Genomic DNA, 23068 nt, shown 5'->3' with positions numbered 1-23068 from the left:
TTTAATACAAGAGTGATTCCATTTATTACAGGGGAGGGGGTAGTATTAACTGCAATAATACAGTATCAGTTTTTATACAAAAGGCTACTTGGGTTCATGCTGGATAGCCTGCAAGAACCAAAAGGCAAAACCAGCACACCTGGGGAAAGGTCTCCCACCATGACATTTACCATAAGTGCGGCAAATGTCAACCTTAGTATAACTGAAGTTCTACATAACAGAAGAACTGTTTTAGAGACAGCTTTCAAATCAAAATGTTCAGATTTTTGTCAGCTAAACACACTCCCAGGATTCCTCAGAACTCCTACTTGGTGCAATAATGGCTGTACCATCTAGTTACCATGGCCTGTATTTTGGTACAGTACTGAGAAAGTTAACATAACTTAGTGTGGTAACTGGTACCAAACTTCTACTCTCCAAGCCACCACTTCCAGAGCCAGAAAGCCATTTTGTTATAGTTCTGCAAAGTAAATACAGTTTGCTCATTTTCTGACACCCAGTTTATTAGTTCCAGATTTTCTGTTTCCTGTTGTTGCAGTGGCAGGCCAGCTTTCAGCTATTATGTTCCATTGGATTATTCCATTTCTGAGCATGCTGACCAAACAGCAATGTAATTCACTGAACAGTTAAACAAACATATCCATTTAAGATATAGTCACCGCAATGCAGTTCTGTCTGAAGATAACACTATCTATTAAAATCTAGCACAACTCGAATTAAATGCTACCTTAAGGCTCAACCTTGCCTACTACAGAGGCCACAATAGAGACCGCCTTTTCAGTAGTAGTACAAAACAAGTCAATATAATGAAATAAAAGGACGAATCTACTTGTCTAAAAGACAATTCACTGTACACATTTTATTTACAGTTTTGTACACTGTCTTAATATGAATGGGACTGCGTTTCTATTCGAGCTGTTCTTAAACCAAAGCAAAATATAACCTAAGGAATACAAAGTGTTAAAATACAGCATAAGATACAAAAAACAGGAATACTATTTCTAGTAAGGAATGTAATTATGGTGTTACATTTTTAAAAATCCACAATTATGTTCAGGAAATCACACAAACATATCACTGATTTGACTTGAAATGCATGAAACTCGTAGCAAAGCTTTGATGTTACAAAATAATTACCAAAGAATGCACAAAATTAATGTTTATTAAACCTTTTTTCATATTCCCAGATAGATCCTTCACCAATGTTACATGAGCAAGAACTGAAATTAGAATATCACTAATGTTATCAGAGAGGGAAACAATAAATTAAATCTAGCAGCCATCAGCATCCATTACAGCAAAGACAATGCTGTATAAAGAAATATTTGCTAGAAAAATGTATGCATGATATTATTCTTTCAAACCAGCAAAACATGTTGCATACAATGCAAAGGTGAAAAAGTAGTAGTTTCTTCCCCTGTAGAAATGGCACTGTTTTTGGGATATATTTAATATAATATTTACTTTCCTAAGAAGCATCACAGAGTGGGCTAGGGAGACCTTTATGGTTTCAGTGGGCAAATGTACTGAAATTCTTTGATTGGATAAAGGTTACTTCAGCCAAAAATGGGGGAGAAAAACAAACATAGAAGTACAAGACAAAAGCAAATGAGACTTTCACAAATTTAGCAACATTTAGATGGAAATCAGATTTAAATGCAGTCCACTCTGCTTTTATATAGAGGCTTTGGTTCAGCTCCCAAATCTCGATTGCTTGACGCAGTCTCCTATGAAATACTCTGAAGGTGTCTTCTTAAACAACAAACCTATTTTTAGTGGTGGAGCCGCTCTTAGTAGCTGTGTCAGCATGGGACTGATAACCAATCACTATCTTTGGAGGAAGTCCTAACCTTTCTTTGTACACTCTCCTGAGAAATAAAAACATAAAATATCTGTTTAAATAGTATTCAACGGAAGAGAACAAGATGCTAGTTTCACATATGAAAGCTCTCAATCCAAAAAATTCAGAGAGTTTTAGATACTTTTAAATACTAAATTGGCTGTTATAAAAATCTCAAACATCTCAGCAGTCAATTCATACTGTTTTCACATATTCTCCATTTCAACTTAATCTGCCCAATAACTGATGCTATCATCTGACAAATCTAACTGCTCTTCATTATATCCATAATGAATCACCAGGACTCACTATCATGTAACCTTTTTTTAGTAAGCTCTGACTTATCTCTACTTTCAAAGAAAGGCTATTACAGGCTGAATGTCCCTTAAAACCACCTGTCTCCCACTGGCAGCTCACGGCCCACCCCCCTTAAGGTTGTTAGCAGCTGTCACTTCAGCATCATTTTATTTATCTCATTTAGGCTATTTAAGGAAAAAGGCAGAAATAGATGCAAGGGGGCAGAAAACTCTTTTGCCACTAACAGCTACATTAAGGAAGGAAGTTTGGCAAGTGCAGCTTATCACACAAAGGTGAAAGTGCACACCTGCCAAATTTCATCTTCTGCACAACAATTACAGGTGAGAAAGCCGTGATTACATCCTTTGAATAATGGGAAGCTGGTCTCATTTTGTAGGCTGGAGGTCTGGACTGAGATCACTGTCGATTTCAGGGATCTTCAACCTTTTCAGACCCAGGACTCAGTTTTAACCCAAAGAAGCATTCGGGAACCCATTATTTAACCTTTTACCGTATTTGCATGGTGACTGTGCTACTGCTGCAACCCACCTTGAATCAGGCCCGTAACCTAGGGGGTCCAGACCCTCCAGCTGGCTTAGATAAAGTTAATTCATTCACTAGCACACGCACAGCTGTAAGTCAGGCATATTGTAGTGCAGTTCTCAAAATAGAATCCTATTCCAATACTAATTGCAATGCTTCACAAGCCTACTCAGAGGTCCCTTTGTACCACGTAAGGGTGCTTAGGTTTGCAGCCAAAATAATGTTTGATTCCTGACATGACCACAGCTATCTCATAACATTTGCACAAAGATTTATTAGCTCTGACACAAAACTTCTATTTTCAGAGAAACGTGGCCAGTCTTAACTTTACAGAACACCTTTGATTTATTCAGCTCATTCAATGACAGCAATTACAAGTAACTAAGTGTATGTCCAATAGTGGACAATATGCTGTATGCACGATAAATGCAGATGCTTGCAATCACAGTTTTCCTTTCAATAAATACTCATTCAAAAGTCTATGTATTTCCAAATCCATGTTCATTTGGCTTCAATGGATTTAATATACTTTCATAGAATTTAAATATACTCTGAATTAAACCTCCTCATTCTGTAATATGTAGAATATAAAGTCATAGGGTATATTTCATGCTTAAGCAACATTATAATCTCCAATCTTTTGCAACTGAAATTAGTACCCACTGTGAAACTGTCCAGAAACAAACCATTACATCATACTTGTGAAAGAGTAACAGTTTCAGCTGAACATTCCCAAGAGGATGGAGTTGTTTCAATTTCCTTCATTATCCTTGGTATCAATGGAAACAGGCTGCAGATCTATGCACATTTACCTGAGACTAAGTTCCACCGAACAGAGTAAGATTTTTGAGTAAAGATTATGAGAATGTGTAAGATTAGGCTGCACATAGTGGAAGAGTGTTGGCATCATGATAAGCCATGGTTTACTGTGATGGGAATGAGCTGCAATAAGTTTGGGGCTTATACATTTCCATTCCTTCTCCAGTGTGGCCATGGAGGAGATGGGACGCTCTTGCTTCCATTTGCAATTAACTGCAGTTTAGCATTACATCCATACTCTTAACAGTGGTTAATTATGTTTTTTTTGGAAACAAACAAACTTCGTATTACATGCTTTGAAATTTGCAAACCATCATCAATATTAGCCAGTTAGTTGGATTTGGACAAAACAAGCTACCTTTCTTTAAAAAACAAAAAAACCCTGAAGTAAAAGCTTTTGATCTTCTCCTTGGAGTAATGCTGGAGGAACTGGAAAGTGTCTGTGCTCAAGCCTTGCAACATATTGTTCCTATCACAATAAGCCATGGTTTATAGCAGAGGTGGGAAATCACTTTTGTCCACTGGGCTGGGTGAAGAAGTAGCCACCCCTCTGTGGGCCGTTTCTGACTGTCGGGCAAATCCACCCACTTGTAAATAACCTGTTGTCATGGTGTCAAGATGACCCAAGTCTGCCAGCCATCAGCAGGATTTGTATTCCGTGCTCAAGCCCTGCTGCAAAGGAACAATCGGGACTATACTGAAAGTCTCTTGATTGTTCCTTTGTCACCATAGCTTTACCAATCCCACACCTTTGTCATAGGGTGTCAGGTGATCAATGGGGCGGCATGGCTGGACTTGTAAGGCTCCTAATTTGACCCACAGGTCAGTAATTCCTTCTGCCTGGTTTATAGCGATGTCTGAACCAGCTCCACATGTAGGGTATTCTTAGGAAGACAGTATACTGCAGATTATTCAGCATAACTTACCCTATATGTGTAACAGCGTCCCTGTTTTCACATTCAGTAGTCCATATTGCTATTTTATCACCCTTGGCTCTAACATTAACAACTGCTCCACATACATCATCGCTGTAGTCATCAAAGGACTCTCCAATAAGGCACAACAGCTATAAAAGAGTAATAGACCATTAAACAATCTAAATAGAAAAGGACAACCAAATGAATGGAAGAAAATGAACACTACATAAGACAAGAAACTCTTCAACACTCCCAAGATAACCAATAATATGAAAGAATTTTCAACTGTCTTTGACAGGAAACCAGAGAACACCACACATCGGCTATCTGAAGAACAATGCAGGCAATCCCTGATTTGTGTATCCACAGGATCTTACCTGATGAGATTACCACTAAGATCAACCTGTTGCCAAGTGTTTGTAATACAGTGGGCCACAACTTACACTTAATTTACTTATACACAATTTACTCATCACAACCATACACAGATGAGGAAAAGTAAAAAAATATGTGGTGAGTGGGGAAAACCTGTTGTTCCCTGCTCTCCATTTATTTCCCATACAGTGGTGCCTCGCAAGACGAAATTAATCTGTTCCGTGAGGCTCTTCGTATAGCGTTTTTTTGTCTTGCGAAGCAAGCCCATTGACAGCTTAGCGGATTAGCGCTATTAGTGGCTTTTAGCGATCAGCTGATAAGCGGCTTATCAGCGGATCAGCTGATAAGCAGCTTAACAGCTTAGGAAAAGGGGGGGAAAGGGGGGGAAACCGCAGGAACTCGCAAGACATTTTCGTCTTGCGAAGCAAGCCCATAGGGAAATTCGTTTTGTGAAGCGCCTCCAAAACGGAAAACCCTTTCGTCTAGCGGGTTTTCCGTCTTGCGAGGCGTTCGTCTTGCGGGGCACCACTGTACTGGGCAGGTCTAGGGCCCTCCTGCAACTTTCCCAGGGCCCAATATGCAACCCTTTGCCTTGTGGCAGAGGGTGAGCAGTTCCAAATGTTCCCAACTTTGTACAATTTTGCCTTTGGGCACCGACCCCAAGAACTGAACCCTTGCATAAGTGGTGGGCCCACTGTACTCTTTCTTGCCCAGAATGCAAATTCCGTCTGTTTCATCTACCATAGATTTAGAATTGAGATAGCTCTTTGTAGTTGTTCAGTTAAGAGCTGGATGGTATCAGGGTATTGATGGCAATCAGTTCCAAACTCTCAGCGTCTTCAGTTATATGTTAGAAACCACTGGCAATAAACTGAGCTCCACATAACTCCACACTGTCAACCTGAAAGGGCAGAGCTACAATTAAGGACCCTTGGATGGACAAAGAAATCAAATTACTCAGGAGCCAGACCAAATATCCCTACTAGCCATCTAAACTGGTCCACTGCATCAAAAATACCAAGAAGTCCAAATGTAAATGGGCATGGAGCTAAAGATGTGGTGTTCTTCAAAACCCTGAACACAATGTTAATTTGCCCAAGGCAAATGAGGCCGAAATAATCTATGTAACTGCAACAAGAGGCACCTTCTGACACCCCGGGCCAGAACTCTGTCACAAGCAAGTCAGAGACCTGAGTGATTTATCAGAAAACTACCAAATTTGTGTCAAGTCCTATTTAGAGATTACTCATATGTAAGGAATGCACATGTTGAAGCAGGAGGCATGTTGGCCCCACCACTGATTTTGTGTCCCTTGGCTAGCAACCTCTGAAAAGGAGTCCTGTGCTACATGCAAGCAGCCACCCATGCCGAGGGGTTCCTTTTCCGATATCAGGATCCAGGGAATGCAAATTTAGGGCTGGGATCCACATACAAAAATGCAAGAGCAAGTCTACAGTAAACTGCAAATTCCTTCCACTTTGTTAAGCCCTCATGTGACAACACAAATCCTCTCAAAACAAAAGCATCCCAACAGGATACAATTTTACAAAGATGATGAACAACTTCCTTTGTTGTCTAAAAGGTCTACAAATAGGTACAGTCATACCTCGGGTTGAAGTAGCTTCGGGTGAGTGTTTTTGGGTTGCACTCCGCGGCGACCCAGAAGTAACGGAATGCGTTACTTCCGGGTTTTGCCGCTCACGTAGACGTTCACAATGACGCCATGCTCATGCGCGGAATCGTGACCTGTGCAGACTTGGGTTGCGTTCGCTTCAGGATGCGAACGGAGCTCTGGAACGGATCCTGTTCGCATCCAGAGGTACCACTGTACTATGGCATACTCAGTAGAATTCAGCATGTGTTGTCCTATTTGTCCTGCAGTTATTCTACCTGTTGCATAGTTTTCAGTGCCATTTGGAGGCGTTTGTTTATGATTGCAAGGGGGAAATCCTATCTATTCCCCTTCACCAAATCAGAATTAGCACTACCACCTCCCCACAACTCCCTGCCTCCCAGGGATCCCATAAGCTTCACAAATACTTGGGGTGGACCATGTTAATGAGCCTGGATTCAATGCCTAGGGAACCCATTACACCTTGAGCAGCTAATGGTCTAACCATGAGAGACACAATGTCTGCACAAGTTGTTACACCACCACCCACAGGTACATAGAAGTGGCAACTGATGGGTTCTTCAACATGCCTCCTCCCTTCAGGAATTTTGGAAGAGTTCATCTCTCAAATTTAAGCAGAACAAAATAGCACAAAAAAACTTACTGTCTCTAGCCAGAAGCGATCAAGGTCACTTCGTCGCTGCTGTTTGTTTAGTGTAATTAGCCACCGTCCTCCTCGTTTATTCTTCTCATCTTCCCACATGGGCTCAATACCATCCTAAAAAGTGCAATTTGAGCAGAAAACAATAAATCTATATGATGCCCAACGCAATATCACTCCATTTTAATGTAGCATTTGAGCCCAGCTATTCTCATGGCATTAAGATTTTAACTCATTTGTCTTAATACCACCTGCAATGCAATGGGTTGTACCCAACTAAGTTATCCTGTTGGTGCAAGAAATTCCAACCGCCTAACAGGACCCCTCTGTTCTGAGGCTTTCCCCAATTAACTGCAGTAGACTGGGGTGGGGAGAGAAAGGCCTCTTGCTTTTGCGCTAGTGGAAAGACTTTGTTGGATACAACCAATGTATGGAAAGACTTTCGTACTGCCAGAGAAGTTTCAGGACTACCTAGAAAAAGGATTTCATTTATAGACAGTAGTATGGAAAGAGGCAGTGTGTGGCAAGGCAAGATTAGCAATTCACACCTCACTCAAACAGCAAAGTTCACTAGTGTGTGCCTGAACACATTATAGAAATCAAGTGTCAAGCTATGAATGTGCAACAAGGAAATTCTAGACTCTGTGGAGGTAGAGTAGTGTGGTTTACATACAGTCTTAAGACATTTTAAGACAGGGGACCCAAAACTAGTAACATTATTCATAATAATTAACAAGCTAATACTTAAGTTTACTCTGCATACCTTAAACAGTGAGTAGTCACAACCGGGCATTAAGTTACTAGAGAGCTGGATATGGTTATATAACCTATTTGGAAAAAGCAAAACACAATTAAGAAAGTGAACTATCACAAGCAGTGCAGATTTCACCACAATAAATCAGGCTAGCATCTTAAATTTTAAGGTGCTTTAAGTAGGAATATAAACTTATTCTCAACAATTAATTTCATGGCATGGGGAAATAATTAAAAATGAAATCCAGTCACATGTGTATAGGACAAGGAACGCTGACAATGTAAGACAATTGCTTCTACATTTTTATTACCTGAAATGTTTGGACAAGGGTTGCTAACCTGTGGTTCCCATTAGACTCAACTCCTATCAGCCCCATGGTTAATTGTCAGGGATGAAAGGAGTTGTAGTCCAGCAACATCTAGTGTGTCACAGGTTAGTCATCCTGACTTAATAAGCATAGCTCATAGGAGTCCCCAATACTTGATAGGTACTGAAGCTGACTGTTTATAGTTCTCCTAGTTTCATAATCAGCTACTTTTTCTACTAAAAAACTCTGAAGGATTTTTAGTCTGTGCCTGCAGAGATTTTCCTGAATTGTGCTTCATCTGTCAATTTTTAAAAATCAAGGTATTTGCCAGATCCCTTTCATTCAACTTACTAGGTTCCCTCTTTTTCCTTATGTCATCCTGCATAATGAACAGAAAGGGGGAAATTCAAATTTCATGTTCAATTGAGTTTTGAAAAATGCAGTATAAACCTTCCCACAGAGGCTCCGAGCTAGTGTACAAGCTGATTTAAAAAGCTACACATTAGTATACTATAAAGAAATACTTCAAGAATGAATGAGACCGGCATCTAAGAAGCTTCACTTACGCCCAAAAATCTTCAACAGTATCAAACTTTGAGATCAGACGAAGATTTGCTTGCCAGGTTTTACTTTTGTCATTTTTAAAGAACCAGAGCGCCCACCTGAAAAAATATTGATTTCTTGTTAGGCTACTATGTTTTATTATTCAGTGTCTTATTATGACTAAGAATAGTAAGGACTGAAAAATCATACAACACAGAAGAAATTTAGGAAAGAAAATTATAGATAGCAAGAATGCCCACAGGTTTAATTTAATTTTCAGATCCCACTGAACTGGGCAAGGTACTGAGGCTCTAGATCGCGAAGCTGACGGAAAAAGAATTTGATGGAAGGCCAATATTTATATTTAGATATAATGAATGCTTACCTAAGAAAGAACAACAACAACAACAAAATTTTAGCTTTAAAAAAAAGTGCTTTGTGCACAGTGCAGCTGCTATATATGTACTTCTTTGGATGGGGATACTGCTCTAGGCAAAACTTCAGAAAGCACATAGAATCCACAGACTTGTAGAGTTGCCGAGTATTGTTCTGCGAAGTTATACATTCTACTAAGTCAACCACTCAAGGAGTGCAATATCAACATTCTTATTTCACTAAAACTATTAGGAGTGTGCTATTTTAAACTACTCTTGAAAATGCAACACAGCTTCAATACATTCAGAAATACCTGAGCTATCCAAATTAGAATAACCAGGAACACTGTTTTTACAGGGTCACACTGACCTGGGACAAGGAGATTTGATTAGAGAAATTTGGGGGAGGCAACCTATTTTGGTAATGAGAACCTAACACTACACCAGCACCATTGTATCTTTTACCAGCTGTAACTCATCTTAAAAGTGTCAAGAAATTGCAGCAATGCAGGTCTTTCAGCAAGAGGAAGGGAAAAAATCGTAAAGCAGGATTAACAATGGACTAAAAAAAGGTAGTCTCTTGCTCCTAGCAGTTTATCTCCTGAAACAAGAAAATCTGTAAACTGAAGCCACTAAAATTCTAAAAGCACAGATTTCATTACACATTCGTATGTGTTTTAAGCTATGAACACATCATATTCTGATATCTATGTTACAACTCTCTCAGTGCCACATTATATGATTAGCTGTAAACCCACATACTGTAATACTTAAGAGACAATATAGTATTTGCTAAGGGGTAAACAATGGGATCGGATTGTGGTCTATATGCTCTGTATCTGGACTTCCCAGAAGTATCTGACTTGCCTGCTGGCAACCAACTCTTGGTCTGATCCAGCCAGGCTCTTATGAAAACTGCGTTCTCACCTAAGGCACTGAGTAGGTCAAATGGACATCAATAATTAAAGGACTGTTCCCTTAATCATTCACAGTTAAATGAAGTGAAATATAAATTTCAAAAGTTTTATTACCAGTATTATTAATAAATATTTTGTTTATGATGATTAAGCAGTATAAAAGATTCAGGTAGGTAGCAGTGTTGGTCTGACACAGTCGAAATAAAAATAATAAAAAATTGTCTAGTAGCACCTTATAGACCAATTAAATTTGTTCTGGTATCTGAAGTAATGTGCATGCACGCGAAAGCTTGTATCAGAACAAACTTAGTTGGTCTATAAGCAGTATAAAAGTCTTCTTAAACAAAACAAAGGCAGCCCTCAGAATTCAGCCCATATTTTAAAAGTTGAAAAGATTACTTCAGAAAAGGTTAAAGCAGATTCTAACTTGGTTCAAATGAAACACGTGCGAGAGAAGCCTAGAACCTTTGAAAGCTTTCTAGGAAGGTAGAAGTGTTATCTGCAATGCTGAGGTATTGCAATTCAAGTTATGAGAAAGGAGATTCCGACTAAACATCAGGAATAATTTTCTGACTGTAACAGCTGTTTGACAGTGGAACAGACTCCCTTGGGACTCTCCTTACATGGAGGTTCTTAAGCTGGATGGCCACCTGTCACGGATGCTTTACTTGAGATTCCTCCATCACAGGAGTTTGGACTAGATGACTCTTGAGGTCCCTTCCAACTCTACAATTCTAGGATTTTATGAAATGTTGAGGGCATCCATCTGTCTTAAGAGACAATGGAATGTGCTTCTGGGGTGAAGTCAAACCTCTGGAAAATCACAGCACCTGCTGTGGCTGCATAGACTAGAAACTCATAACTGGTTTTCCAGTGTTCTTTTTGCTGCTTTAACAGTACTGAAGTGTCCTCTCCAGGGCTGCCCCTCTTCCGTCCTGTTTGAAACAAGAGCTATTTATCATGCAGCAATACTGCAGTTCAAAGCTGTACATCAAGGGTCTAGAACCTCCTGCCCACAGAAATCCTAATTTGAACCACAAGGCCATTCTTCCCCAGCCATGCTCACCGTACGCCATATGACATCATGTGTGGTACAGGTGATGTTCCAAGGGGCAATCAGGAGTGTTATTGTAGGTCAGCAGTCAGTCGACTCCCAACTGCACCAAATGTAAGCCATGCTCCTGATTTTTCCTTTGCATTCGGCACACAAATTATCACCAAATTCAAGCCATGCTGCTGAGGTTAGGTCCATTGTGTGCACTACAAGCCAGATCCCAGCTGCTTTACAATCTTGTTTGCATGGTTGTAAAGGTAGAAGGCTCTCCTTTTACAATTTCTTGAAATACATCCACTTTATACTCGTTTAGTCCATCATAAAGGTTAGATTTTTATTTTCATCCTTTAGTCAAAAATTGCAGTAAAACAAGTTTTCACAGGAATTTGCAAACAATGTTTTAAATGTAATTCATATCTGTAAGTTATAACATTCTATTATATTGTTCAGAGGAAACATGTCTCACCTGTTTTGTAATGGATGCTTAACGTATGGTTCAGGACTGACTACCTCCTGACTTGCTGGTGTTTCGGTTTTCTCTTCTTCTGAAGTCTGAGGGTTAGAAGTGGTTTCCTATATAAACAAAATACAAAGTTGACTTGTTGCATGTTTACTATTCTGATAATACTATGTTGCATAGGTTTTCCTTTTTGCAGGATGAGCACATCCAAATATACTTCCAACTCCTAATAATAATGAATTTGACCATGATTTTGCAAATGTGGACACTGTACCATTAGAGTTAGAATAGCTTATTCATGTGGAGGACAAGGGTATTCTTCTCACACAGCTGTAGGTACATAAAAGCAGATTATCAAAATCAGGGCCAGCCCAAGACATTTTGAACCTGAGGAGAACCACAAAATGGGGCCCCTTTCCATGCCAGAGAAGGAAGAATGAGTGAAGATCTACATGGGGATTTGCTGCCCCTGTGGATCCTGCCAGCTGAGGCAGGTTACCTTGCCCCATGGGTGGGATGGCCCTGATCAAAACTACCACTTGGCTCAGGATCTCTATGGATTTCTAAACGTGTGGAAATGTCACTCTTCAATGCAACATCAATTTACTTTACTTAACAAAATCTATACACCAACCAATTATAATAGAACACCCAAGTGGTTTATAAAAAATAAAACATTAAAATTGTAAAAGACAATTACATTTGTTTTGTTTTTTTAAAGCAAACTATAATTACTATTTCTCAGTGAACATCACATAGTCGGTTCCATTGCAATTAGGCTTCATCCTAACTCTCAAGGAATTTGTCTAGATCCAAAGGGCGACAAGATCTTGAACACTGATACCAGTGTACCTCTTCAATAACAGATAGCCCTATCTGGTCATAATGTAGTACATACTCCATTTGTATATTGTACAGGGGGTTACATTCCACAGATGGCACATATACACAAAAAAATTGTTTAGTCGAAACACCCCGCTGAAACTGCCCCTGTACAAGCAGTCTTACATTCCAGAGTTGGCGCCTAACAGGTCTTACACCCTCCCCTTTCCGCCTTGGTTATTGGGCTCTAGGAGGCTCTCTCACAAACTTTGGCAAGATGTCGCAAGAGCCTCCCAGAGTTCAGTAAGCTAGGAGTAGAGCGTAAAACCTCTTTCCGCATTAGAAAAACCCTGCACAAAAAGAGCTTTTAAACTCTGCCTTTATTAATTTGTGCAATTTCAACTAGACAGCCATCAACCATGTAAAGGTGTAATTGCATAAGGTGAACATGCCTAAATTGAGTCAATTGTAAATTAAATTTGCAATTTCAGTGGTGCCACTGCCTCTGCTAGATTTTTAAAAGCTTTGTAACATTTATTTCTTTGTTTTTATTTATTCTTTTTATATCCCACCTTTCTCCCAAGCAGCTCAAGATGGAGTACAGAGTTCTCCATCTCCTCATTTTATTCTCCCAAGAACCCAATGAGGTATCTTAAGTTGAGAGAATGTGACTGGCCCAAGGTCACCCTGTGAGATTCATGACTGAGTAGAGATTCAAACTCTGGTCTCCAAGATCCAAGTCCAACATATCACACTGGCTCTCTTAACCACTAAACTGCCCCAGCATATGAAAATATGGCAGGATTAAGTAACTATTGGGTTCTGTTATGCCATTTTCTATCCTAATTTGCAAGACTTGACAATATGATGCTGAAAGCTGTTTACTAAACTTAAGACTATACACAGCTACAAGTTTGGACCTTAGTAAATTTGAGACCACACAGAAACAGGAGACACAACGGACTGGATCAATATTAGGTTATTTGATCTTTGTTCCCACTGAAATCAATGTGCAAACTTACTCATAAATAATTTAGGTCCCATTGATTTCAGCCTATCTTAAGTAAGAATCCAGTCCAGTGAGTCAAGAACTCTGGGCAGTCCCAAGAAATGTGGTCTTACTACTAGTTACCACTCCTCAAGATTCTGAACCTGAAAGGAAGCTACTTCTAGAAACTGAAGATATTTAAAAAAATAAAGCCAATTATGACAATAAAAAATTAAAATTATGTGTGTCAAATAATGCTGCATTGCCAGATAATCCAAGTATCTGTCTGCTGACTAACAATGGTCTTCAAAACTATGTCAATTAAAATTAGAAAACAGAAAATAGCAATTTGACACTGCCAGCACAGGTACTGATGAAACACTTATTTATCACCTGCATTCTTTGTTGTAATTACATGCTCTAATCTGCCCATCACACTCTTCCTTAAGAATGCCTTTGAACAATCCACATCATATAGTCATCATCTCTTCAACTAGGAATCCAAGTTACTCATAACAAAATTAGTGCTGGTGCATAAAACATTACAGATACAAAACTAAAGACTGAATACTTACCCTTCCAATACCACATGGTCCAGAAAGGTTTTCAATCATGGTGATGAATACCTTGCAAAATATAGTACTTTAAAACAAGCCCCCTTCAAATACCCCACATACAGTTGTGCTTTGGACGATGATGAAAGTGACAAAAATGAGGAACTTGTTAAAACTGGGAAATATCAGAAAATGAGCTTTCAAAAGTGTTTGGGTACTTAAGAGTATGAGTTTGGGTACTTAAGATTATTATAATTATGGATCACTCCATAGTTATTCTGTTTCTTTGATGCTTAGGAAGCAGCTTGTATTAATGTGTATGGACTAAGAATAATGTGTATGGACTAAGAAAAATAATACATTTTAAAACTATGCCTACTCTTGAAAATTAGGTTAGCAATGGAATACATTTTCCTAAAGTCAACTGCAGAGGGGCACACTGAATTCATGCTACAGTCAGGCAAGACTCAGTCCTTCAGTAAAAGGTTGCTATTCTAAGACACAAGTTTAACTTGCTGCTGCTGCCTATATACAGTGTCAGAACCAATTTACAGGGCTACTTGGCTCATAGCCTGAGTTTCCCCCAGCACAAATGTTGCTAAATGAGCTGTCATAGTCCTCCACCGCACCTCCCCCCCAAATCCTGCTTTTGAACGTTACCACTCCACCCACATTGGGATAGGTGGCAGTAACAAGCAAAGCAATTTCTTGTTTTGAAATTAAAGATTTAAGCGATCTTTTGATCACGACAAATGTGTAAAGCTAGGGTGTGGGGTAGGGAGGGGGAAAAAAGAAAGCAGACACCAAGGTGTGGGGGTGATTTGTATGGAAGAAGCTCAACTTTGGGCCAGTCTTCCGTTCGCAAGCAACAGATTCCCAAGGGCTTTAGGCGAGGTCCGGGGAATCCGAAAGCTGGTTCTTCCTAGCCGATCTTAAGGAGCGCCCCATGGCCACGTTTCCCTTGCGAAATACTGGTGTGAAAGAAGGAAGGCGAGAGCGGCCGGCGTGCGCATACTAGGCCCGGGACCCCCCGAAAAAAGGTGGCGTCTTCTACCTCAAGGACCGGGGCGGCACGAAACGCTCTCGGGGTGTGAAAAGAGAAGGCTGCGACCACTAGGCAGGCCGGCCCCAGCCCCAGCCCCAGAGAGGAATAGGCCGCTGAGGGAAACGTGGGGATGGGGGAGGTGCCACGGCGCCGTGTGGCGCCTGGCAGGGCAAGAATTGACGAGGGAAGGAGAAATAGGGAGGTTTTTGAGCGGGGCGGCCGAAGAGAGAAAGCGGCGGGAGCCTCCGAGCCGGCACGCGGCGCCCCCGACCACGCCAAAAACGAAGAAGTTAGGTCCTCGCCCCCACCCGTAGGACACGCTCTCGCCCGCCTCCCTCCCCTCACACGGGCCCTCTCGGGTCTCCTCTCTCCCCCGCCTCGCCGCCCCTCCCCTGCCGCCCCTCAACGCCCCCGCCCAAGCTGTGACGGCACAATCCGGCTCGCGCTTGGAACCCGCCTAGACCCCCCCCCCCGCCACGCGCCCCTCCTCTCCTCTCACCCGCCCCCGCCCTCCGGCCCCGCTCGACTACTCCCCTCGAGTCACCTCATCGCACGCGCCGGCACCTTCGGCTCGCCGTACACGCGCGCGCGCGTCACACACACACACACATTGCCAGGCCCCGCCGCCGCCGCCCCTTCCCTTCCTTCCCTCTTTTTTTTTACCCCTCCGCTAGGATATTCTCCCTCCGCTACGGTCGCCTTCTGGCCCCCGCCAGGCCTTTCCCCGGCCCCTCCGGAAGCCGAGAAGGAAGGCGCTGGGTCGGAGAGGGAGGAAGCGGGAACGAGGACACTCACCGGTTCCACCGTCGCCATCTTAGATCGCTCTGATCGTACAAGCGCGGAGGGGAGGGGAGAGGTAAGAAGGGGGAGGCGGATAACAAATCAGGTTCGAAAGCGATTGGCCGGCGGGGCGTCACGTGGGGGCGACGGCCGTTTTGGCGGCTCGGCGCGTGCGTGCGTGGGGTGGGGGCCGCTGCGGGGAGGGGTCGGTGTCCGAGGCTGGAGGAAAGGTGAAGCGGTGGCTTCTGGGAATTGTAGTCTCCGGTGAAGTTCTTTCCCCCACTTCCTTCCTTCCTTTTCCCCTCCTCCTCCCCGCCTCCCCCTTTCAGGAGAGACAGTCACGTGGGAAAGGCAGACAGGGGCATGTCAGGCTGAGGCGGCGCTGCTCGGAACGGCAAAGTGACCCCTAGAGTCCGAAAGCGGCAACTGCAGAATCTGTCTGCGTCTCGCCACTGAGGCTTGGCCGGACGGGCCGCTTGTCCCCCTTTCTGTCATGGAGGTGTCAGCATGTGTGATGCAAGCCCCTCCTCATCCCTCAAGTCACCGCCATTCACATCCCCATCCAAAATCTGATTGGTGGGCAACAGACGAGTAATCCACCGGCGCGGCTGCCTCACCATTTCCACACGTGATAAAAATATTCACATTTATCCGACAATTTACCGACCTGCGGCGTCTAATCGGACGAGGCAGCCCGTCTGCCTTGATCTGTGTGCCAGAAACAAGCAAAATGCACTGAAATGCTATAGACAGCTCAGTCGGTAGCACATGAAACTTACTCTCATGCAAAAGATGCATTGCAGGGGGTTGGACTTCATGGTCCTTTCCTACTCTACATTTCTATGATGGTTATTTTAAGGTGGTTCTTTTCTCAGCCTTAAAACACAAGCCTCCCTAGAACTCAGGAACAGGCATGCTCATCTGCAGAAAGAATATTTTTCCTGCCCCCTTGCCAGATGGGAAGATGAAAATTGCAAGGGGCTGGGGGGAGGAGGGTAGTTGTTGGCAATTCTATGGATATTTCTCCACACTCTGTAATATGTAAACAAATAGTTAAAGAGGAATGCTGGCATCCTTCAGAGATGAGGCACTCTGCTTCGCAGTCAAAGGCAATCTGTCGTTAAATCGACTTTTTAAAACCTCCTGGCTAGAAGAGAAAAGCATTCTGCAAACTTGGAAGACTTAATCATCAAACCCTTCAAACAATGTGTTCCATTCAGGGGAAAGGCACTAATGGCCATTTAAAACACAAACCAACGTTAGCTACCTGACTTTAGGACAGATTTGTGTAATTCAGGAGTGGGACTTACACACCTTCTGCACCATGGTGTAACTTGGTAGGTGGGTTCTTCCACAATTTTTAATCACATTTTAAAGTCATCTAAGAGAGCCATCCAAAAGCCTGCCAGAGCTGGCCTGAGGGGCTGTTGAAAGTGACATTAAGGACTTCTCTTCTAGGGAAGGCTGTTGGAATAGTCTTTAGCCTGCTAGAGGCCTCCAGATATACCTCCAGAAAACTGGAGACATAGAATAGATGCCCTGTTGGCAGTATTCCACTTGGTGTGTGAAGCAAAACTGGGGTATGTCAGGCGAATCCAAGGATCCTAATCCCCTTCACTAACACATTCGCTCAAAGAGCCCTGAATTACCCTAGCTCTGGAGTCTGCAATTACCCACTGACTACCAAATTCCTTCTCATTAAAAGTTGCTGCTCCAGCTTCTGCCCTGGCCACAGCAAAGTAGCAGGATTTAGGAAGCAGTAGCTCTGCTACACCAGGACTATAACCAGAGTTACAATCTACAATCACATTATGCTTTGTGAAATTTGCCAGTCAATTGCTTTGAATGACACCTCAAGCTCTCCATGGCAAAACCAAGCATATGGAAACAATCAGTTGAAATCCCTAAAATGTAACGTTTTATTTTTATTCATCTATTTAAAACATTAAGCCTGCCATCTTACTCCCATTTATGTAGGAGTAAGACCCATCAGAGTAAATTCCAGGCAGGTTGGTATGTAAAGAAGAGCTTCTTCGAGCACTTGGGTTTCAAGTCAACTGCTGGAAGGTTGTATCAATTTACTTTGGCAGTGCACTGTTGTTGGTCAGGTTCTCATTTTACTGAAGTGGGTGTTGTGTAGTTAGATTGTTTTCAAAACAGACATTAAACTAGGACTCTAAACTTCTAAACTCTTATGTAGGAACCAGGGCAGGGCTGAAAACTTGCAAGTCTTTTCCTGGGGGTGGGGGAAGCTGGACAAATCACAATTCAGCACTTTCCAGCTTTTTGGTAGATGTGCTGAAAATCATGTTTGTCTCCAAAGTGATCATCTGCACTGCTCTGGCTTTCCTTAGTTACAAAGATATACATATGTTGGTTATTAGGTACTTATTTTCAAATGCCCTTGGGGTGGGAGTAAAATAAGTAATATTCTTTTGCATATTTTAATTTACACACTTCATCAATATGCTGTCCACTGAAGAATTAAACTCTACAGTGGACCAATAACTAGAAGTCACAATGTATTAAGAGTGTTCATAAAGTTATAATTGATTCACTGCAACTGTGAAAAAAGAAATATATACTTGCTTGCTTTTGTCAGAAATTTTCAAGGCATGCTGATTCCCCCATCCCCCTGTATATTAGGCATGCATTTTATGCAACTGCAAGTCTTGGTGATGTTGCTGCAGCATGAGAACATAGTGCCTATTTCACAGCAAAGGTTGCAAAGATTTTAGCTGTGGCAATCAGAGTAAGATCCACTATTTGACTTTTGATTCAAAACCCTAAAATGTATTTTATATAATTGACTTTTTATTTCTATTCTTTGTATATTGTATTGTTGTTTTATTGCTACGGCCGACGGCTGACGCAAATAAAGATTCATTCATTCATAGTGCCTGTTTGTACTGGATGTTTGGAAAGAAGATATTTGTATTATGCAGATCATTGCATGAAGCATTTTGGAGCTGCTAGAATCAATTCAGAAACACTAAGATTAGCTCATGTTGCTGGGGAACAACTGATTTATTCATCGGATTTTCAGGTGAGCAGATGCTGTTGACAAGATTGGACTGAACCACAATGAAGGACGGGAGCTATTCACATACGTATTATTATGCAGGCGTCAGGACAAGACAAGCCTAGGAAGAATTGTATTCCATTATTATTGTTGGTAGGGCGATGCTAAAGTCCCATTGGTTTGAACAGGATTCACAACTAAATCTTTACCAGTATTCAGTGGCGCTTTCCCCCCCAAGTAAGTATGCATAAGACAGTGGTGCGATGCAATCTTCTGTAAATTTACTAGCAGGCGTTACTGTGTTTAGTGAGGCTTACTCCTAAGTAAGGTTAAGTTTTGTTGGAATGTGCTTACTCGCTTTTGCTGTGAAACTAGTACAAATGAATGTACACTGTTCACTCAAACTAGACGGTTCTTGTTGCCCCTTGAGCAATTGAACCATGAGTGTTTTATTAGAGCTCCATTGCTTTGGAAGGTTTATCGGGAGCACTTGCAGCATTTGTGAAACCCTTGTGTAGTTTGTGGTCATGATCCAATGAGGATTTACATTCACAAAAGCAATAGTGTGTCAGGGTTTATAGTTTCCTCTTCAGCATCTCATCCCTTAAGTCACTTCCATCCTGCTCCATAAACTGGTATAATTTTATTGTATCATGCCAGTTTGATTCAAGAGACCTCTAGGTGGCATACAACTTAAAATCCGTAATACAAGCAGTGGCACAAACAAGACACAACCACAGTCGTTACACAGTACTTATAGCTGCCCTAAAACCTTTTATTAAAAATGAATCTGGCAGATCTCTTGAGGGGGTGTTCTGGCATGTAGTTGCCACCACAGTGAAGGCCCTGCTTCTAGCAGAAACCCATCTGGTTTTACATAATGAAGAAATCTAAAGCAGAGCTGCCCTATAAGATTGTAGTACATGGGAAGGGGGAAGCTTAAAATCTGGACCCTATGAATCTTTATTTAGATAATTCCTTCCAGGTAAATGTTGCCCTGAATTTTTGTTTTACATAATTTGCTTTTATATACTTTCACATGGGTGTTTATTGGTTTTAGTTTGCATTTTGTTTAATGTTATTGTTTGTTTTTGATATTGTATATCCCTTAGAAATTTGTAAAATATTAAGCATTTATACATTCTAATAAATAAAGTGAATTGCAGCTTTTTATATTCTCCCTGAGTATGCATGTGTGAAAAACGGTTTGCAGGGGAACTATATAATAAACCTGATTATGAGTGGATCTGAAAACAGATATGCACCTCTGAATCATAGTTTACATATCCATAATTCATGAAATGTGGAAGGAATGGGAGGGGGGTGTTGAATACATCCTGTTCTTGATGTACTCCCATTATCCAATGTATTTTTGATTAAACTATTATTAGTGACTAGACAAAAAAGAAAGAATAATATGTTTAATTATGCACATGCCAGCATCCTGTTACAACTTACAAGATGGGAGTTTGAATGCCATTACAGTGGTACCTTGGGTTACATATGCTTCAGGTTACATACGCTTCAGGTTACAGACTCCGCTAACCCAGAAATATTACCTCGGGTTAAGAACTTTGCTTCAGGATGAGAACGGAAATCGTGCAGCGGCGGCGCAGTGGCAGCAGGAGGCCCCATTAGCTAAAGTGGTGTTTCAGGTTAAGAACAGACCTCCAGAACGAATTAAATACTTAACCCGAGGTACCACTGTACTTTAATTTGGCTTCAAGATACACCCCTTTCTGCAAATTTTCTCTTTATTTTCTCATTTTGTGGAAATTCTTGTGAAAAACTAGAAGAGCATGGCTACATATATTTCAGGTCTTAGAGCCAAAGTCATTAATATTTTTATTGGAAGATATTAAGTGAAACCTAATGCTGTACAGAGGGTTGGATGACTTGTTCTGGAGGCTGCTTTTGACAGTGCAATTACGTATTTTTACATTCTTAATGCTTCACAACATTTTCTATACATTACGTTTGCATCTAATCCGTACAACCCATTCATTTCTTTATAGTATTTCTTACCTGCCCTTCACCATGAGATCCCTGGGGTGGTTGCAACAGTATAATATATAATATACTGTTGCAGATATGGAGTAACAGTTTGGGGGTGTCAAGGCACCCATAACAGAGTTAGTCAATGTTAGAAATTAATAAAATGCTAGAATTTGGGACTTTGAAGGGAAGACACTAGGACAGTAGAAAAATACGGGCTAAGCTTCCTTTTCAGGCCAGGGCCTCACCTGGGGTAGAAGTTGCTAAAAATGACAAAGTCATTAATACATCAAGGGAAACCAACATCCAAGTCTACATCTTAGCAGGCTGGGACAGAGGCACAGAGATGGCGTGCAGGATGCCTTGGACTCCAATACTGTACTGCTGTGGGGATCAAGCCCTTCTTGAGATGTAATGCTCTGAGCTCTTTCCAAAGTAGACCCAGGTGTAAATATGTGTACGATAAACTAATTTATTGCTCCTTGATTCCCAGTGGAAACGATCCTGCGTGAGTGCCGGGAACCCCCTGGAATTTTGCTACTGCTCAGCAGAGATTGGTAGTGGTGCACAACCTTTGTAGCAATAATATTAAAACGGCAAACTTAAAATGATATGCACAAGTAAAACCGTTATTTCTCTCTTTTCCCCTCCACATGTAATTCCTTGTGATTGAAGTAGAACATCTGGATAAAGGGAAATAGTGAAAGACAATGAAGTTCAGCCCAACATTTGCTTCCTTTTTGATGCAATTCAAAATACAATTTTTAGTGGACAGCACCCTTAAGTCAAGGGTCAGTTTTAAAATACTAGGGTCCAAAGTGAATGTTAGCATCAAAATGGTGCTGTATCTGGTCTGCTAGTCATGGGTTACCATTAGCCACCACAGCTGTAAGATGTAACACGTTACTGAAAAAAGTAATGCCTTTTTCCTTTTCAAAGTAAAGCTATCTTTCTAATCAAATCAATCAAAAATTCTATTATGAAATCTTGCATATCTGATTTTCTATACACCGTTTTGCTGATTTTGTTTTTTAAACACTTGTGCTTTTTGCATTAATAAAACAGCAAAAACAACACTGTTTACAACACGCATGTACACAATCCAGGCAAAACAAAGCACTTTTAATCAAGTGTAAATGATTTTAATGGGAAAGTGCATAATACTGAATATACTGGTGAACATAAAACACAGAGAAATGCATTGCTTTGGAGGAAATTGCTTGCAAAAAAAGTGCACATTAGCCAAAACTGCACATAAAAACGTGTGCACTAACGTGCTGATGAAGTTTCTTTCTTTTTTTATTGCAAATTGCTGCAAAACTGAATATAAGATAGGGAGGGCAATGAAATGGACAAATCTTACTTCCTGAAGTATCATCCCATTGACAGTCGACCTCCCACCCGCTTTGGCCTTTCCTGCCCTCAAATCGGTACAACTCCCACCGCAGCCCTTCTTTTCTCAACACCACCACTACTCCGCCACCAGAACCTGGAGAAGAAAACACGTCCAGCAACCCGACCTTTTCTTTCACCATCAAACTTACAAGTTGGAACAGGATCCCTAGTGCTTACATTCGGGAGCAAGAGGCGCCGGGGCGCACACGACTCGGGAGTTCAGCCTCGAAGCTGCGCGTGTCTCTGGAAGGGAAAGGCACTCTGCACATGCCCAGAGGCACGCCCTCATGATCGTCCCTGGGCTGAATGCACCCGGACATGAAGAAAGGAGGGAGGCAAATATATATATATATTTGCAACCGAGACTGAAATGACGACGGCTCGGCTTACCCTGTCCCATTCCCGCCCTGCTCCAACCCCCCACCTACCCACCCCGCCTTTTGTCGGCCTGCTCCGCTCTCGCCCAGCCGCCGGAGGAAGCGCCTACCCAGAGCGGGCAAGGCCGGGCCTGGAGCTCCTCCCCGTTTCAGTCAGCGGAGAGTTCCGCCTTTCCCTCCTCCCTTTCCCGGTTTGCCGCCGCCTGGCTGGGCCGCTCTTGTGGCGGTGGCGGCGGCGGTGGCTCCTCCAGCGAGCAGCATGGCGGCCGTGGAGGCCCGGGTGTGCGAGACGTCGGGCTGCAGCAGCGAGGCCAAGCTGCAGTGCCCCACCTGCATCAAGCTGGGCATCCAGGGCTCCTACTTCTGCTCGCAGGTAAGCCCTTGCTGCTGCCCGCGCGCGAGACAGAGGCGCGCGGGCTGCTGCTCCTCCCAGCCCAAGACACGGGCTGGCCGGCGTTCCCACGTTCCCCGCCCGCTGAAGGAAAACAGGTTTCCTGGGAGGGCGTTTTTTTATGCCCGCGAATGGCTACCAGAGCTCCCGCCGCAGCTCCTCCCGTCCTCCCCGAAAAGCAGGTGGCGCAGGAGGGCTGGGCCCGTCCCCAGGCAGCCCGAGCACG

At 42.2% G+C, this 23068-nt stretch overlaps 2 protein-coding genes and 1 long non-coding RNA gene across 6 annotated transcripts in view; 2 read left to right on the top strand and 1 right to left on the bottom strand.

Annotated features, from left to right (window-relative positions):
• On the bottom strand, positions 1-15937 carry EIF4E (eukaryotic translation initiation factor 4E). 4 transcript variants are annotated; one of them, XM_081875147.1, is made up of 7 exons: positions 15678-15922; positions 11480-11586; positions 8692-8787; positions 7828-7891; positions 7068-7181; positions 4426-4565; positions 1-1868 (listed from the first exon to the last, which is right to left on the bottom strand). In XM_081875147.1, exons 1-7 carry the CDS (start codon positions 15693-15695, stop codon positions 1754-1756), a joined length of 654 nt encoding a protein of 217 aa, XP_081731273.1. In that variant the 5' UTR covers positions 15696-15922; the 3' UTR covers positions 1-1753. The 4 variants fall into 4 exon arrangements, with proteins under 4 accessions (XP_081731273.1, XP_081731272.1, XP_081731275.1 ...); XM_081875146.1 differs by lacking the exon at positions 15678-15922 and adding an exon at positions 13859-15196; XM_081875149.1 differs by lacking the exon at positions 8692-8787 and having other exon boundaries at positions 15678-15937.
• LOC309349337 lies at positions 15605-18902 on the top strand. The gene is made up of 2 exons (XR_014159857.1): positions 15605-15738; positions 18560-18902. It is a non-coding gene; the product is annotated as an uncharacterized lncRNA (long non-coding RNA).
• Positions 18903-22629: 3727 nt separating this feature from the next.
• METAP1 (methionyl aminopeptidase 1) overlaps positions 22630-23068 on the top strand; it is a 30120-nt gene continuing 29681 nt past the window's right edge. The window contains exon 1 of the mRNA XM_081877506.1: positions 22630-22824. Coding sequence (XP_081733632.1) covers positions 22711-22824 — 114 coding nt within the window. The 5' untranslated portion in view covers positions 22630-22710. The remainder of the gene's footprint in view (positions 22825-23068) is intronic.

Source organism: Podarcis erhardii, assembly GCF_964252035.2.
Source record: "Podarcis erhardii genome assembly, chromosome: 9".
Lineage (NCBI taxonomy): Eukaryota > Metazoa > Chordata > Lepidosauria > Squamata > Lacertidae > Podarcis > Podarcis erhardii.
Note: the sequence above shows the minus strand (reverse complement) of the source record. Positions and strands in the feature narration are given on the sequence as shown.

Coding starts and splice junctions, on each gene's coding strand:
- EIF4E (XM_081875146.1), bottom strand. CDS start 13,897: ATGATTGAAAACCTTTCTGGACCATGTGGTATTGGAAGG. Junction 11,587..13,858: donor GACCATGTGGTATTGGAAGG/GTAAGTATTCAG, acceptor TTGTTTATATAG/GAAACCACTTCTAACCCTCA. Junction 7,892..8,691: donor ACTGTTGAAGATTTTTGGGC/GTAAGTGAAGCT, acceptor TTTTCCAAATAG/GTTATATAACCATATCCAGC.